This window comes from Eulemur rufifrons, chromosome 6 (assembly GCF_041146395.1).
Source record: "Eulemur rufifrons isolate Redbay chromosome 6, OSU_ERuf_1, whole genome shotgun sequence".
NCBI lineage: Eukaryota > Metazoa > Chordata > Mammalia > Primates > Lemuridae > Eulemur > Eulemur rufifrons.
Genome location: NC_090988.1, coordinates 95051865 through 95067792, shown reverse-complemented (window position 1 = coordinate 95067792; position 15928 = coordinate 95051865). Strand labels below are relative to the sequence as shown.

The window sequence follows — 15928 nt, the reverse complement described above, 5'->3', positions numbered from 1 at the left end:
ATCACAGGCAGATGGTTTCTTAGGGCGTGTTCTCGGCATGAACACCTGTGGGCGGGAGGGGGAGCGGGAGGCAGGTCGGAGGGAGAGTCGGGGTGTGGGGTGGTCCCGAAGCCTCAGCCAGCCCCTCTGGAAGCTCTGGGGCTGGGACGGCTCTTCAGAGTCGTTCTGAGTTGGGCCCAGGGCTTTGTGTCACCATGCTGACCAGTAGTTCCAACTGGGTCACTGCAGGAAAGGGTGTGAGCTTGGGGGAGGCAGCTCTCCCCAGCCAGGGCCGCCCCCTCTGAGGCTTGGTGCTGAGAGCTGCCAGCCAACAACCTCGGCAGCTGGAGGGGACCTGGACAGTACAGCACGGTCTCCATCATTCCTGGGGCGAGGTGAGATGAGGCCGGAAGACAGAGAGCTGCCTGTCGCTGAGTCGCCACTGGCTACCACTGAAACCCTTGGAGGCTGCCGGGGCCACCCTCTGTCTTCTTGGCGCTTCCCTGACCTGCTGCTCGCCCTGCCTGCCCAGGGGAGGGGTCTGCTGACGTGCTTGCTGGCTGCACAGGCAATCTGGGGGCTCCAGCCCAGACCCCAGTGTAGTCGTGCGTCCTAATCTGAGTACAGTGGCAGGAATAATGAACTTGGGAGTTAGGAGCGTGAAAATCAAAGAGTTCAGACAGGCGTAAGACTGAGCGGCCGTTTTGTCCAGTAAGACACAAGGGTGGTGATCCGGGGCGAGGTGTGTGCCCCGCTCAGCTGCTGACTAGTGCTGGGCTCTTGGGTCTCTGCTCCCTCAGACAACGGGGATAGAAAACAGTCCTGCCTTATGGAGCTGTGACGATGACGTGCAGTAACGGCCCCTGAGCTGGCTGCAGCCTGCCCAGCTTCACGATGCCACCGCGATCTGATTTCAGGACGAGACTGTAGAATGTCACTGCCTCCACGTTGCACCTTCTCACACAGCCTGGCTGTCCCAATGGTAGTGGCTAAAAATCAGTGCCAACTTTCTCATCACTGTTCCTCTACTCAGTAAATACGCATGTAATTTAAGTTTTAATACTAGTCTCCCCCTCCGTAGGACTCAAGTCAACGTTGTTCATTTTGAATGTTAAATAAAAGGGGGTGGGTGGGTGGAGTGGGCAGGGAGACAGCTGTGAACATGTTCTCCAAGTTGGTCCAAGTATAAAGAAAGACATGCTTATCTGGGCGGGGCACAATGGCTCATGCCTGTAATCCTAGCACTTTGAGAGGCCGAGGTGGGAGGATTACTTAAGGCTAGGAGTTTGAGACCAGCCTGAGCAAGAGTAAGACCCCATCTCTACAAAAAATAGAAAAATTAGCCAGGTTTGGTTGTGCTCGCCTGTAGTCCCAGCTACTCGGGAGGCTGGGGCAAGAGTCTAGGAATTTGAGGTTGCAGGGAGGTACAATGATGCCACTGCTCTCTAGCCTGAGCAACAGAGCGAGACTGTCTCTACAAAGACAAAACAAAACAAAACAAAAAATTGCCCAGCGTGGTGGCATGGACATGCTACTTGGGAGGCTGAGGCAGGAGAATGACTTGAGCCCAGGAGTTGGAGGTTGCAGTGAGCTACGTTGATGCCACTGCACTCTAGCTCAGGCAACAGAGCAAGACTCTGTCTCAAAAAATAAATAAATACATAGAGACATACTTGCGTGGACTATCCCCCAGCCCCAGTATTCCAGCTGAGGCAGCAGAGGCCCAGAGAGGTTAGGAAAGGGTTCTAAGGTTGCACAGATTATGGTGGCTGAGCTGGGAGGAAAGCCTCATTCCCCTGACTCCCGGTCCCGGCTTTTTTCCTTCACATCTCACTTGCTTAGGTCCTTCCACTGAAGTTCAGACAGACAGTTGACCAGCTTATCTGAGTTTGGGTCCCTGCCAGAGCAGACCCAGAGCTAAGTATCTGGGTGACAGTCAAGGGAAGGAGACCAGCTGAGGTGCATTTATGAGCTGGTCACTGCTGGGGCAATCGGCACTTTCGGCCTTCTAGGGACGTTCATGCCCCAGGCTTGTCCCCCTGAGGGTGTGGAGCTGCAGAGTGGCTGTCTCCTCTCTCTTGTTCCTCCCTGGGCGAACCTGGCTCCTGGGCTCTCCAGCACGTCCAGCTGGCCTTGCCCAAGGGCCGAACCTGCTTCCCCTCTGGTGCTCCCAGGTATGAGGAGGCTCTTGGGGGAGAGGTGCAGGCACCATCTGCAGAGGCCCCGGGCTGGGCCGGGGCTCGCACTGGGGTAGGTAAGAACATGTTCTGCCATGACAAGCCCTGCGTGTATGGCCCCTGCCCAGGGCTGGCTGGCACCAGAAGACTGGGGACCACCCAGAAACTCCAGCTGAGCGAGCAGTGCTTTTAGCGGGATGAGCTGGTCTGAATTCTCAGCAGCCTGGGCTCCAACAAGCAAGGGTGTGTGTGTTCTTAGATGGAGACTCCCTGCACTCCCCTAGCTAGGATTCCACTTGGCTGGGGTTCTGAGAAGCAGTGCAGGACGCGGCATGTCAGAAGCCTGTTCCGCAGCCTCACGTCCCCTGGACCTGGGAGCTTTCCAGAGTGCCAAATGATCAGACCTGTTTCAAGAGACCTGATTTTGGAGGTTATTAGGTGATTGAGCCTGAAGACAGATCACAGTAGGTTTCTAGTTAGGATACGCTTTCAGAGGTTTCAAAATAGCTTTTTCAATTTTTTTTTGAGACAGGGTCTCGTTCTATTGCCTGAGCTAGAGTGTCATGGCATCAGCCTAGCTCACAGCAACCTCAAACTCCTGGGCTCAAGCGATCCTACTGCCTCGGCCTCCCGAGTAGCTGGGACTACAGGCGTGTGCCACCACGCCTGGCTACTTTTTCTGTTTTTTGTAGAGATGGGGTCTTGCTCTTGCTCAGGCTGGTCTTGAACTCCTGACCTCAAGTGATCGTCCTGCCTTGGCCTCCCAAAGTGCCAAGGTTACAGGTGCCGGCCACAGTGCCTGGCTCAAAATAGCTTTAATCAACTTACCTTGAATGTATAGTACGTCTGCATCATTAAAAATGAAAATATGTAAATTGTATTCAGTGGGACATTCCCCTGTTCTCTCCATGGTTTCTGGCTCGTGGGCATCTTTCCTGAATTCCTTTGTGATATGTAAGCAGATACTTTTATTTTCTTTTTTTATCATCCAAAGATAGCATAGTACAGGCCTTGTTGTGCACCAGTTTGTTTCTTCCTAAACTTAATCTCTTTTTAAGATCTTTCCATCTTCCTACCTAGGAGCATACCCACTTGTTCCTTTTCACAGCCGTGTAGGGGCTCATTGCAGGGACGCGCCGAAGGTTTTTTAACCCTCTCCTGTGGATGGACATTTGGGTCATTTTGAACCTTGCTTTTCCACATGGTACTACAAAGAATGATGTTTTTACATCATTTTACGTGTGTGCAAGTGTATCTTTAAGATAAATTCCTGGAGGTCAGGTTACTGGGCCAAAAGGTTTATGCATTTCTAATCTTGATAGCTACAGCCACACAGTGCTCCTTAGGAGTGATGCCGATTCTCACCCCCACAGCAGTGGCAAGAGTGACCTTGGGCAGAGGGATGGGATGAGTGGGGCAGAGACCTGTGAGATTAAAATAACACTCCTGGACGAGTGTGGATGAAAAGGACGATGGAGCTGCTCCGAGGCTGTGGGGCCCTCGGAGAAAGGTGCAGGAAGCAGAGACCGGAGACCGTGGGAGAGGAACGTGACTCCGTCCTCCCTGGTGGAGCACGGTGGGAAGCGTCAGGTCGGCTGCGAGCACGGGGCTTGCTAGTGCAAACTACCTGTCTGATGGGGGGCTCTTTAGCTTCTGTCTGGAGCCAGGAATCCTGGGGTGGGGATAGATGAGGGGCTGGAGCAGCGGTGAGGCTGGGCAGCAGCTGCTGGAGCTGAGAAGGGGGAGGAAGGAAGGATGGGGCCAGGGGTGGGAGGCCGGGAGGGATCCAGGAGGATCTGCTGCCGTCCAGAGCCCGGCACTCTGCCCTGCCAAAGTAGGTGCATGGGGAGCGTTAGGAAACAAATGCAGCAAAGGAGCCGGGACACAGTGAAGTCCCTTCCCAGAAACCCGAGAAACCCACCTGCTTGTCCCATGACCCACTATGTCTGGCACAGAATGTTGGTGGTGGGAGCTGACCGATCTGTTGTCCTTAATCAAGTCCTGTCTTAGTTGTTTCCTTTTAAAAAGTCATCTCTAATCCCTCATTCCACAAATATTTATTGAGCATCTACTATGTGCCAGGCCCTGCTCTTGCTGCTGGGGCTTCAACAGTAAACCAAAGGATCACAGTCTCTGTGCTCGGGTGAAAGAAACACTCATGTAATGCAGGATTACAGGTCGTACCCAGTGCCGTGAGGGAAAAGGAGGGCCGGGCTCTGTGAGACAGTGCTCAGGGAAGACTGACCCCTTCTGCAGGGAAGTGATAAATGCCTGAGTCTGCAGATGCTAGGGGTTGGTAAGTCAAGAAAAAGGGAAAAGCAAGCCAGGCAAAAGGAACAGCATGTGCAAAGGTCTGGAGAAGAACTTGGGCTACTTGTGGAGGACAGAGAAGGCCAGTGTGAAGGGAGCTCAGGGTAAAGGGATCAAAGTGAGGCAGGAAAGGTTCGCAGGCCCCAGAGCACACAGGGCCTGGCTGCCACGCCAAAGATTTGTTGTTTTATTCCAACTGTAATTGCAAGGTACTAATTAAGGGTTTGAAGCAAGGGGGGATGTGATCAAATTGATATTTCAAAAAGATTGTTCAGCTGTGGAAAGTGGGCTCAGGAGGGGGAGAGTGACTGTGACATTGGATAGTGGGGTCCACCCACCCTTCCCAGAACCCAGCCCCAGCCTGTGGGCCAGTGTCTCCAGCGAACAGCCTGGGTCAGCTGTCGGCAGGGGCAGGAGCTCTGGGAATTTTCCCAACGTCCAGCCAGGAGCACAGGGCTGTAACAGGTTTACTAGCAAGAGAGAGCCTGGGATCAAGCTAAGCTGAGTCCAAGTGAAACAGAGCACTTTGCGGCAGGACTTCTCAGAGCCTTGGATTGGGAACTGTACTTTGTGAACCTTGGAGAAGGGCCTAGAATGTAGCAGGTTCCATACTTATTTTGAGATTGTGTTTTTCATTGAACGTTTTGTTACTAAACTCACTTTGAGAAGCGCTGCTGTGACTATTTCCTGTTTGCCTTTCTAGGGCACATATGCTAACGAGCGCGCCTAGTTCTCCCCTCACAACCTCTGCTCAGGGAGGTGGGAGGCCATCCCAGTTATTCGTTTAATCTAATTACGGGTGGGGAAACAGATCAGCTCAGTGTCTTTTAGCCTCCATCAGCCGTCCAATCACAAGGGCGGCCTGGAGGGCGGTGAGGCGCCAGCTTCTCTCACCTCTCCTGTCCATGTCTCGCAGACAACACCGCCTTGTCCTGTCTATTTAGGAATGTCACCAACAGAGGCCACCTCCCCTTCCTTGATCTCCTTCCTTTCCTCATTATCTCTCGTTGGCTTCAGGAGAAGAAGTTGACTCCCTGAACTCTTCAAGAGCTTAGGCGCCCGATTCCATAAAGAGACAACCATCCCAGCATTTTTGGTCCCCAAGTCTTTTTTGATGATGCTTCCAGCATGACCTACTGGGACCCATTTGTCTTCCCAGCTCTGTTATGCAGTGTCACCCCCTCCCCAGCGATGTGAAGGACAAGTGTCAGCAAAGAGAAGCAGCTCCACAGAACATTTTTCAGTAGGTTATGTTTTTATTCTACGTTATTGGTATGACAGGGAACAGGGCCACGAATCCACCTCCACACTCCTAGAGGAAGGACAGTCAGGAGAATTATGTACATCTAAAGCGGGCACGGGACGGAGGTCAGACTCCCGGGAAGCTCAGGCCACTGGAGCCAGGCCGACCTGGTTGTTGGCCCTGTCAAAGACGGTGTAGTACTGGCGGATGAAGACGTCGCCCAGGATCCAGAGCTCTCCGGTGTAAGTGGAGACGTCCATGCCCTCGAAGCCGCTGGTGCAGATTCCGTCCTCCTGGAGAAAAGGAGATAAAAGCGGAGCTGGGACACAGATTCAGCAGTGACAGGCCCTGGGTGGTAAACACCCGGGGTGCCGTGGTCCAGCTGCAAGGTGTGTGCAAGGCGCTTCCTGGCCCAGTGTCTGGGACGGGGCTGTTAGCAGAACCATTGGTGTCCACAGGTTACTGGACATTTCTGGCAGGCACATGAACCCTGACATCAGCACTGGAGCTAAGGGGTTCAGGGAGAACCCAGCTGCTTGGAAGGAGTTTGGAAGCCCTGATGACACAGCCTTTTCTCGTTATTCCGATCCTGTCCAGTGGCAGACCAGAGGGACTGTCCTTCCCTCACTAGGTCACCGGCTGCAGCCTTAGCTGCACGTTAGAACCACCTGGGAAACTTTGCACACCGCCCTCCCTCGCCGCTTGCTCAGGCCTCACCCCCTCTTCCTGTACTCGGAATCACCTGGGCCGGGCCCAGTACTCTTGGTGAATAACATCAGTGCACTGGACAAAATTAGCTTTCCACCTGACGTTATAATAGAAGGTGAAGAGTTTTCCTGGGGCTGCTTTGGCTAAGATTTGTTACTTGGGAGAGATGGTAGGAGGAGTGTTGTAAACCCCAAACCTATGGAAGTCAGGATTTCCACTGGCCCACCCCTTGGTAGCTCTGATGCGGCCAGTCTCACTTGATTACCCTGCCACACCTCGAGGGTGGGGAAAGCTGCGGTAGGTGTTAGGTGAGGAAACTGAGGCTGAGATAGGTTGCAACCTGCTCAGAGTCCATGGGCTAGTAATTAAGACCCAGGACTTGGACCCGGGTGTCCAAATAGACGGACTCCTCCTTTTGCCCTGCCACCTTTTGCCTTGATTTTTCCCTTCGGGGCTGCATCCAAATTCTCATTCGTGCATCTATTTTTAATATATTCTTTTTCTCTGAAGCCTGTCCAGAGCAGATGTCAACGGGCCTCTCGCCTTCAGCTCGTCAAAGTGCATTTTTCCTTTGCCGAGAGGACTGGGTGGCCACATTCTGAGGGCCCCTCTAGGGGACGTCCGAGCCCCTTACCTCCAGGATGTAGGCACTGGGGGGCACGGGGTAGTCGACGCCGTTGATGGTGAAGACGATGTCGGGCAGGCTATCGACGCTCGAGCAGCTGACCACCAGCTGGAAAGGGCGAGGGTGAGATGGTTAGAAGGGGTTTTGTTCTTCTGCCTGACGTGCCACCACTTTAGAATGGAGCAGTTGGGGTGGACTCACCAGGCCGTCTGAGTCCTCGCTGGCTCCGATGTCACTCTGGATGTTGGAAATGGCGGAGGTTGGGCCGGTCAGCAGAGAGGTGCCGGTGTCAACAATGGCCTGGCAGCTGTCACTGCAAGCGATGGTCTCTCCGTCCATGGTGATGCTGCGGGCGAGATGCAGGTAAGGATCCCCTGAACCCCCTGGGGGTGCGTCTCCCCAAGAAGGAACCAGGTGACCCCAGACAGCTCCTCCCCACCCCATCCATTGGCCGGTACATACAACTTCAGTTTCCCTCCTTTATCCTGCAGTCATGGATTCAACAAATATTTGCTGAGTGCCTACTCTGTGCCAGCCACACGGTTCCCGGCTACAAGGAGCTCCCAGCGTGGCTGGCCAGTGGAGGAGCAGGACAGGCAGGACACATGGCAGGGACAGAAACATGGTCCAGGGTGAAGGGTGGTGGACAGCCGCCAGGGAGGCTTCTCGGGGGAGCAGACCCCAGAGGTTGCCAGGCAGGTGAAGAGAGGAGCAGACATTGCAGCAGAGGGGACGACATGTAGGGAGCGACAGAGACAAGAGGGCGTTGGGGCGGCGGTTGCAGGAACTGGTGAAGTTTTAGCATGGCTGGGCAGACGTGAGGTGACCAGTGTGGCCTGGTTTGCCCTGTTTTAGTGCTGGAAGTGTCGTGTCCTGGGAAATTGCTCATTCTTGGGAAAACCTGCACGATTTGGCACCCTAGCAGGCTAGCAGGGGACAAACGGTGGGGGAATGAGGCTACAGGGGGTTGAGGGGAAGGCCCTGGAGGGTAGGGTGGGAAGGAATGGCCGAAAGTGATTTCTCAGCCATTTTGCCCTGCCCCCTAGACTCCGTGTGCCGGTTCACAGGCCCCCTAAATGCTGAGATGTGTGGTCAAGCTGGTCCTCCCGCTCTCCTCCGGGGTGCTGGAAGACTGCCCTGCCTCTGACCAGAAGGGAAGTGGCTGTCTCACTCCTGCAGAGTCTGGGCTTCCCAGACAGCTCTCCCTTCGCCTCTGTGAGACACCTTGCTCAGGGTCTCTCGGGCTCGGCCAACTTCTGGCTTCCTTCTGGAGCACGTCCTTCCTGTGCTGGCTGCTCCGGGGGGTCTGGCACTCTGGGTGAATGTGAGTCCATAGAGGAAGGGGATCTGGGGCCCCCGGCAGACGCTGCCCATCTGTGGGTGGTCTCACCTGTCCACGGTGATCTGCCAGTAACCCTCGTAAGAAACAGGCACCCATTTCAGCTCTCCACTGTAGTAAGAAGAATCGATGCCACCAAATATCACCACGCTGCCACTGTCGTCATCGCTGTGAACAGTGAGGGGAGAAGACAGGGATTCAGTCATTCATTCATCTGGACATCTGCTGTGTGCATCCTAAGAGTTGCCCTTGACCGAGCTCTTACCAGTGCCAGGGCCTGTGACAAGCATGTGACAGAAATGGTTTCTTTCCATCTTACACCAAGGCCCATGCATTGGTCACTGTTATTGTTCCCACTTTACAATGAGGGCACTGAGGCACAGAGAGGTGAGGCAACTTGCCCAAGTACACACAGCCAGGACGTGGCAGAACCGAGACTAGAAGAACTCAAGTCCTCTGGTTTCAAAATGTGTGGTTTCTCACTAGTTGCCTTGGGGACCACAAGAGAAGCGAAGGCATGACTGCAGTGGCTCTTAAGGACGTGATGGTGTAGCTCAGGTTCTCAGCCAGAAGCAGTGTTGTCCCCATGGGACAATTGCCAATGTCTGGAGACATTTTTGATGGTCGTGATCGGGTGGGGGTAAGGGTGCTATTGGCCTCTAGTGGGTAGGGGGCTGCTGCTCAACGTCCCCCAGTGCGTGGGACAGCCCCTGACAGCCAAGAATTATCTGGTTCAAAATGGCAACAGTGCTGAGACTGAGAGACTCTGATCTCGTTGGAGAGATAAAAAGGCCCCGCATGAAATATTTAAGCACTCCTAAAGGCAGAGATGATTATTAAGTGGCCAGGAGGGAAAAAAGTGATAAAAGAGCCCTCCTGTTGTAAATTGCAGGGGTCCTTGTTATTGGAATGTTCATTTTCTAAATGTAGTTTTCTAACCTGTAGTTTTAGGTTAGTTGGGGAAGCAAATGTAGGTGGTAATAAGAAATTAATTACCCTAAGAACTCGCCATTTATATAACATGATCCCACTCACTTAACTCGCCCCACCTTTGCTGTGAGTGTCCGGCAGTGCGGTGCGGTATAGTAAGACTAGCAGAACGGTTAACGACTAAAGAAACACAAATGATGAACAACCCTTTCAAAAGAGGAGGAGGTGAGTGTCTTGAGAAAGTTGGTGACACCCTCAGATATTCCTGCATAGAACTCTACTCAGCCAAAAACTAACACTTGGTTTGCTCTTTGTTCATTCTTAGAATTAACTCACTGTCGCAAGTGGAACCTAGATTTTTGTTAAATCGTCAAAGAAACTTGCTTTCATCATTTTAAAATGTCTTTGTTCAAGATATAAGTCCTGATCAAATCTTTTTCTCTTTTTTTTGCTATGAAATTTTGGTCCCTGTTTTAACTGGATTCACTTTAAATGCTGTCATTTGGGGGTCAAGGACGAGGGAGCTGGGGCTGCAGGACAAATGGCTGATGACATATGAGTTGTGCAAATCAAGGGGACAGTGACTCACACCGATAAAATACGACAGAACGCACTTGGTCGTCACAGAGAGAGTTAGCACGTTATTCTCCAAAGACACACTTCTCCACGCTCAGACTCTGACTTTCCAAGTCCCTTGTTTTCCAAGACCCTCTCCACCCACCCAGCCGGGGTGGCTCCCTGCTGGGCCAGGTGACCGTGACCTCTCTGGGGGAGGCCCCTCCTCACCCAACTTACGAGCTCAGGTAGACGGAGAAGAGGTCCTGGGAAACCAGTCCCTGGTCCCACAGGTTGTCGAAGACGGGCGTGGCCCCGGAGGAGGAGATGCTGGGGTAGGCCAGGCCCAGGATGCCGTCGAAGGGAGCGTAGTACAGGAAGGAGCCGGGTTCTGTCTCACTCAGGCCGAAGATCTGGTTGGTGTCGGAGATGCCTCCAACCTGAGTGGGTGGGGGGGACCGAGATGGTGCTCACCATCGGCTCACGCTCATGGAGTTCTGCCGAGCGCCAGCCCTGGGCCCAGAGCGACACCCCTGGGCCCAGAGCGACACTGGCTCGTTTTGTGTGGGACTCAGCTTCCGGGGCGTCAGGCTGGAAGGAGGGGAGAGAGGCTGTCTCCTGGAATGCTGGTGTCTCCCCTGGAGGTACCCGTGGCAGCGCATCTCCAGATGGCCGCAGCCTGTGACTCGGTGTGAGATTTTGCTGGAGAGCAGATGGTCACTGGGCGCTTGTGTTTCTCACGAGCAGAGCAAAGCAGACCCCGGGTGAATCAGGGCCCTGACCCTGCCATGCCCTGAAAGTTGCGGGGGGCACTTGTGGAGTTTCGTGATACAGAGGGGCTGCTGATGGGGGGAGGAGGAGGTGCTAAAAGAGAATTGAGCCTTTATTCACCTCCTTCCCACCCTGACCTCTCCATAACATGCAGCTTGGGTGGAGCTGAGGCTGGCTCCTGGATCTGGGCACCCCAGCCCCTTAGCCACTACTGCCCCAGCTAGAAATGTCTGTGACATCTCTGCCACCTCTTCTCCTCCTCCCAATCACTAGTTACTTTTGTGAACACTAGGACTCATCTTGCTTGAATGAGTTTATTTTGGGGATGTACTGTGGTCCCCAAGGTCCTCAGAAGCTGGCCCCAGGGCTGGACAAGACGTGGTGACAGCCTGCAGGTACCCACCTCGACAGTGTCGTATCCGAGGACGCCTGTCATGCTGCCGGTGCCGTAGGTGATGGAGACGGACTCGCTGGTGGCCTCATAGGTGGAGGAGTCCTCAGGGTTGAAGCGGTTGTGGTTCTCTGTGGGTGCGAGAAGTCACACCGTCAGCCTCCAGAAGCCGGGGGTCATGGTGGGTGGGGGGATATCTCCCTGCGATGGGGCACCGTGGTCCTGGGTGGGGCTCTGGGGGAGCAGGTGACCTTTGCCCCAGACCTTTGGAGCCCGAGAGACGCCAGCTTCTGTTCCCATCTCGTTGGATTAGTTGGGACTGTCTCACTGTTGGAAGGTCCCCAGCCAACCCCACCGTCCTCCCAAGGACCCTCCAGGCAGACACTGAACGGAGCAGAGCCTGTGGCTGCCCAGTGACGGCAGCCATCACAGCACGGCCAGGGCTCCTGTTGTGACGTGGGCCAGTCCACGGGCACCTGCTCTGAGTAAAACTCAGGTTAAAAATCTGGAAGAGGAAGGAGGTTCCAACACTGTCTGTGACTTCCAAAGACGAACTCTCTAACATGAAAAAGCCAATGATTTTTGTAAAAAATGAGCTCACTGCTCACCTGTAGGTGCCCTAGCCAGGCTCTTGAGCCATTTTCTCACGCTGGACTCTCCTCCTGGCTGGCGGTCCTGTCGCCTCGTAGCCCCCTCTTGCTTTGGGCCCCAAACACTCTCTTCCCCGGCTGTGGTTATTTACCAGAGCTTCTCTCTGCCCTGGGACTGTGAACTCCCTGAGGGTGGGCACCATGTCCGATTTATCCCTGCACCCCCCAGAGCACCCAAGCCCAGTGCCTGGCACACAGTGGGTGATCAGTAAATGTTGAGTGAATCCCTGACTCCGACAGGCCTGAAGTGGGACCTATTTGAAGCCCATGAGTGTTCAGGGTTCCCAGGGCAGCTGGGGCTGGCGGCAGGGCAGCAGGGCAACAGGCACTCACCGCAGGCGGCGCTGGAGCAGTAGATCGAGGGCACCCACAGGTTGGAGGAGCCGGTGTCAAAGATGACGGTGAAGTCCTGGGCGGGGGTTCCAATGCCGATGGTGCCGAAGTACTCCGTCTGCCGGGGCCAGGGTGGCACGTTCACGGACCCAGCCTCCCTCTCCGGGCCTCCCCAGTGACTGTCTCTGGGTCTTCTCCTCACTCCACCTCCCTACCTTTCCCTTCACAGTTCTTGCCTTTCTCCCCCATCTTGCCTTTCTCTGCACTCATCCTTCAAAGCCCAGCCTGATCTCTCTTCCTCCTTGAAGGCTTCCCAGATTGCTCCCTGGATCACCCACTGCCTGTTCTCTCCTAAGTACCATTAGCACCTAATAGCAATCTGCCTTCCGCGCTCAGCCATGGCCTCCTATGTCTTAGTCTTGCCATCCTAGAGATAGCACTTCTCCGAGGAGGACGAGGACGGACGGGATGGAGCCTTACAGCACCCGGCAGAGTAGAGATGTAAATGTCTGTTCCTTAAATTGCTGATTGGGAGATAAACAAGTCACCTAAAGATGGAAACCTCCCGAGATCTCTTATTTTTATTTTTTAGAGATCTATTTCTTTTTTCTTTCTTTTTTAGGGGGAAGGACAGAGTCTTGCTCTTTTGCCCGGGGTAGAGTACAGTGAGGTCATTATAGCTCGCTGCAACCTCAAACTCCTGAGCTCAAATGATCCTCCTGTCTCAGCCTCCCGAGGGGACCGAGGGCGTGGTGTGCCACCAGGCCTGGCTGATCTATCTATCTTTCTTTCTTTCTTTCTTTCTTTCTTTTTTTTTTTTTTGAGACAGAATCTCACTCTGTTGCCTGAGTGAGTGCCGTGGCATCAGTCTAGCTCCCAGCAACCTCAAAATCCTGGGCTCAAGCCATCCTCCTGCCTCAGCCTCCCAAGTAGCTGGGACTGTAGGCTCGCAGCACCATGCCTGGCTAATTTTTTCTATTTTTAGTAGAGATGGGTCTCGCTCTTGCTCAAGCTGGTCTCAAACTCCTGAGCTCAAGTGATCCTCCCTCCCCGGCCTCCCAAAGTGCTATGATTACAGGCGTGAGCCACCTCGCCCGGCCTGATTTTTCTATTTTTTGTAGAGATAGGATCTCATTATGTTGCCCAGGATGGTCTTGAACTCCTGACCGCAAGCAGTCCCCACTCCTTGGCCTCACAAAGTGCTGGGAGTATAGGTGTGAGCCACCACACCCAGCCTGAGATCTCTTGTTTTTAAATCTAGGTGTGTACAGCAGGTTGCAAGAAAGGGCATTGTCAGTATTCTTATTCTCAGTGGCAGCATCTCCTCCCGGCCAGCTCTGTTCCAGCCACGCTGATCTGCGTGCTATCCTTTGATGGTGACAAGCTCATTCCTACCCCAGAGCCTTTGCACTTACTCTTCCTAGGAAAATGTTTATTCTAGATCTTTCCTTGGCTAATTGCTTTTTTTCCAATCATTCAGAGCTCTAGTCAAATGTCACCACTGCCAGGAGGCCTTCCCTGACAACTTTGTCTAAATTTGCCCCTCCTTCTTCTTCTTCCCCTTGCTCCAATTAATTTATTTTTCTTCCTGGCCCTTGTCATTTCCTGAAATTATCTCACACGCTTGTTTGTCTTCCCTCCTAGAAGATAGGCTCCAGGATCTTTGCTTATTCACCATTATTTCCTCGGCAACTTGCATAGCCTCTGGCACACAGTAAGTGCTTCTTAACTATTTGTCAAATCAGCAAACAGACTAACTAAGCCTCTTACCGAGGGCCAGCCAGGCCCCATGTTAAGCACTCCAGAAAACATTATTGTGTTATTACCAGCAAATATCAGTGGCTCTGTTTTACAGACCAGGAGACTGAGGCTCAGAGAATTTAAATGACTTGCCCAAGGTCACAGGGCTTGGGCGCATTAGAACCCACATTTGCACCAGGCCTGGTGGATTTCAGAGGCCAAGCTCTTAACCACAGGCAGCACTGTTTTGTGTCCTTGGCCCTGTGCCATTCACAGAGGGGACATACAATGGCCTTGCCACTGGGTCTCAAATAAGAGTCAGAATGATCTTCCTGAAACTCAGATCTGATCATGTCAACCCCCTGGTTAAGGTAAATTGGTGGCAATTAGGATATAAACCACCTTCATCCCTGGCCTCTCTCTGGTCTGGCCCCCGGGCCCCTCGGGCCTCCCCCTGCAGCACCCTGCGTCCCTCTCTGCTCTCCCTACACGCATTGGCCTCCTTGCTTCAAACACACTCTGCTCCCTCCTGCCTTGGGGTTTGGCGCAAGTGGTCCAGCTCGCTGGAGCTCTCCCCCCTGCTCTTAGAAACTCCTGCTCTTAGAAACTCCTGCTCTTCCCTCACTGCCCCAGGGGCCTCCGTGCCCACCAGGCGTCAGACCCTCACAGTGCAACTCCTTCACTTCCTGTCCTCATCCTGGTGTTCTTCTCATTGATAACTGTCTTCCTCTCCCTGCTGGACTGTGACTTTGCTCGCTGCCACCCCGGGGCCCAGCACGGGCCCTGACAAGGTGCTCAGTGGAAATAAACATTGAATGAATGGATGAAAAGCTGAGAGCAACGGGAGTTTCCCGAAAGCCCTGGGCTGCTGAGATCCAGGGAGCAGCCCCTGGCTTACTGCCTGGAGATTAGAGCCTAGGCCTGTCCTCTGAGGCCCCCGGGATGGCCTCTCTCTGGCCCCGCCGCCTGCCCCGCACTCACGTCCAGGTAGTTCTCCAGGGGCTGGGTGGACAGCAGGGAGGCTTCCTTGGGGAAGTACTTGCTGGCTGGGTTGATGCTGTGCTTCTTCAGGAAGTCCTTCAGTTGGCCATGCTTGATCAGGTTATGCCGCAAGGACTTCTTTTTGACAAGGGAGACCCTGCGGTGCGGAGGAGGAAGAGAGAGTAGGCAAGGATTCTGCCCATGGGGTGCTGCGGAAGCCCCAGAGGGGAAAGAAAGCTTGTCCAAGAGGGAAAGAAGGAAGGAAGAGAGGAGAAGCTCCCATGTTTTTGCCCAATAATGCAAGGAAGTTCAGCGCTTGCTGCCTAGTGACAGGGCCGGGAAGGAAGCCTAGGCTGGCCCTCAGAAGGGCGGAGAGGCAGCCAGGAAAGGAAGGCTTTGACTGAGGGGAGAAGGGAAGCAGAAAAACGTGGGAGGAAAGAAAGGTGCTATGAGAGGCAGCCAAGGGGCCAGGAGGTGGCCCCGGGAGGTGGCGGACGCACTTGTGGAGGCTGCACTCGGACAGCACCACCAGGCTAAGCAGCAGCAGCCACTTCATGGTTGTTTCTTCCTGCGCCCAAGTCGAGGGAGAAGGCGAGGTGGGATGCGGTGTACAGCAGCAGCGGGAGCTGCTCCTTATATACGGCTCGGGTCCCCGTCACCCGCCTTATCAGCCCTCAAATGTCACCGATTATCCTAACCCCAAACAGAAAAGTGCCTGATAAGATTGTTGCGCCCCGAGCCATGCATGTTCTGACAAGTTGCCAGCTGAGTAGCTTTCCACTGTGCCCACCGCCTGGACCGGGACGCCCGTAGAGAGGCAGAGAGGAGAGATTGAGTGGTCACTTTTCTGAAATAATGAAAAAGGCCTGCATCAAAACTTTACAGGCTGAGTATTTTGACAAAACTGGCTAACAGTGCACTTAACATACCATTGAACAGATGTCAAAGGAGCTCCGAGTACCCTGATTGGTCCCAGTGGGACACGCAGCTGGGGTTCTTAGCGGACGTTGCTGTAGTTGTGAACCCAAGACACATGGGTAGGCAGGTTGTTTGTGACTCAGGACACAGTTCCCCATGTAAATGTCATTGTGTGGGGTCGTTGGGTGTCTAGCCAGCCTGGGGGACTTATCGTGGCTTGCTTTTGTGGCGGCTGGGCTGAGTCTGGCGAGGAGGGAGGTTAGGGAGGAGTGTTGCCC

General features: G+C 53.9%; 1 protein-coding gene across 1 annotated transcript; it reads right to left on the bottom strand.

Annotated features, from left to right (window-relative positions):
- Nucleotides 1-5852: 5852 nt before the first annotated feature.
- LOC138384565 (pepsin A) lies at nt 5853-15288 on the bottom strand. The gene is made up of 9 exons (XM_069470090.1): nt 15233-15288; nt 14733-14889; nt 12012-12129; nt 11041-11159; nt 10107-10306; nt 8433-8549; nt 7244-7388; nt 7052-7150; nt 5853-6002 (listed from the first exon to the last, which is right to left on the bottom strand). The coding sequence occupies exons 1-9, from the start codon at nt 15286-15288 to the stop codon at nt 5853-5855; spliced, it is 1161 nt and encodes a 386-aa protein (XP_069326191.1).
- Between the last annotated feature and the right edge of the window lie 640 nt (nt 15289-15928).

What these genes read in the sequence shown, in the direction of transcription:
- LOC138384565 (XM_069470090.1), bottom strand. Translation starts at nt 15,288, where the DNA reads ATGAAGTGGCTGCTGCTGCTTAGCCTGGTGGTGCTGTCCGAGTGCAGC. An exon ending in TCCGAGTGCAGCCTCCACAA is followed by an intron (nt 14,890 to 15,232) that starts GTGCGTCCGCCA and finishes TCCGCACCGCAG; the next exon opens with GGTCTCCCTTGTCAAAAAGA. An exon ending in CCAGTGCCTACATCCTGGAG is followed by an intron (nt 6,003 to 7,051) that starts GTAAGGGGCTCG and finishes CCTTTTCTCCAG; the next exon opens with GAGGACGGAATCTGCACCAG.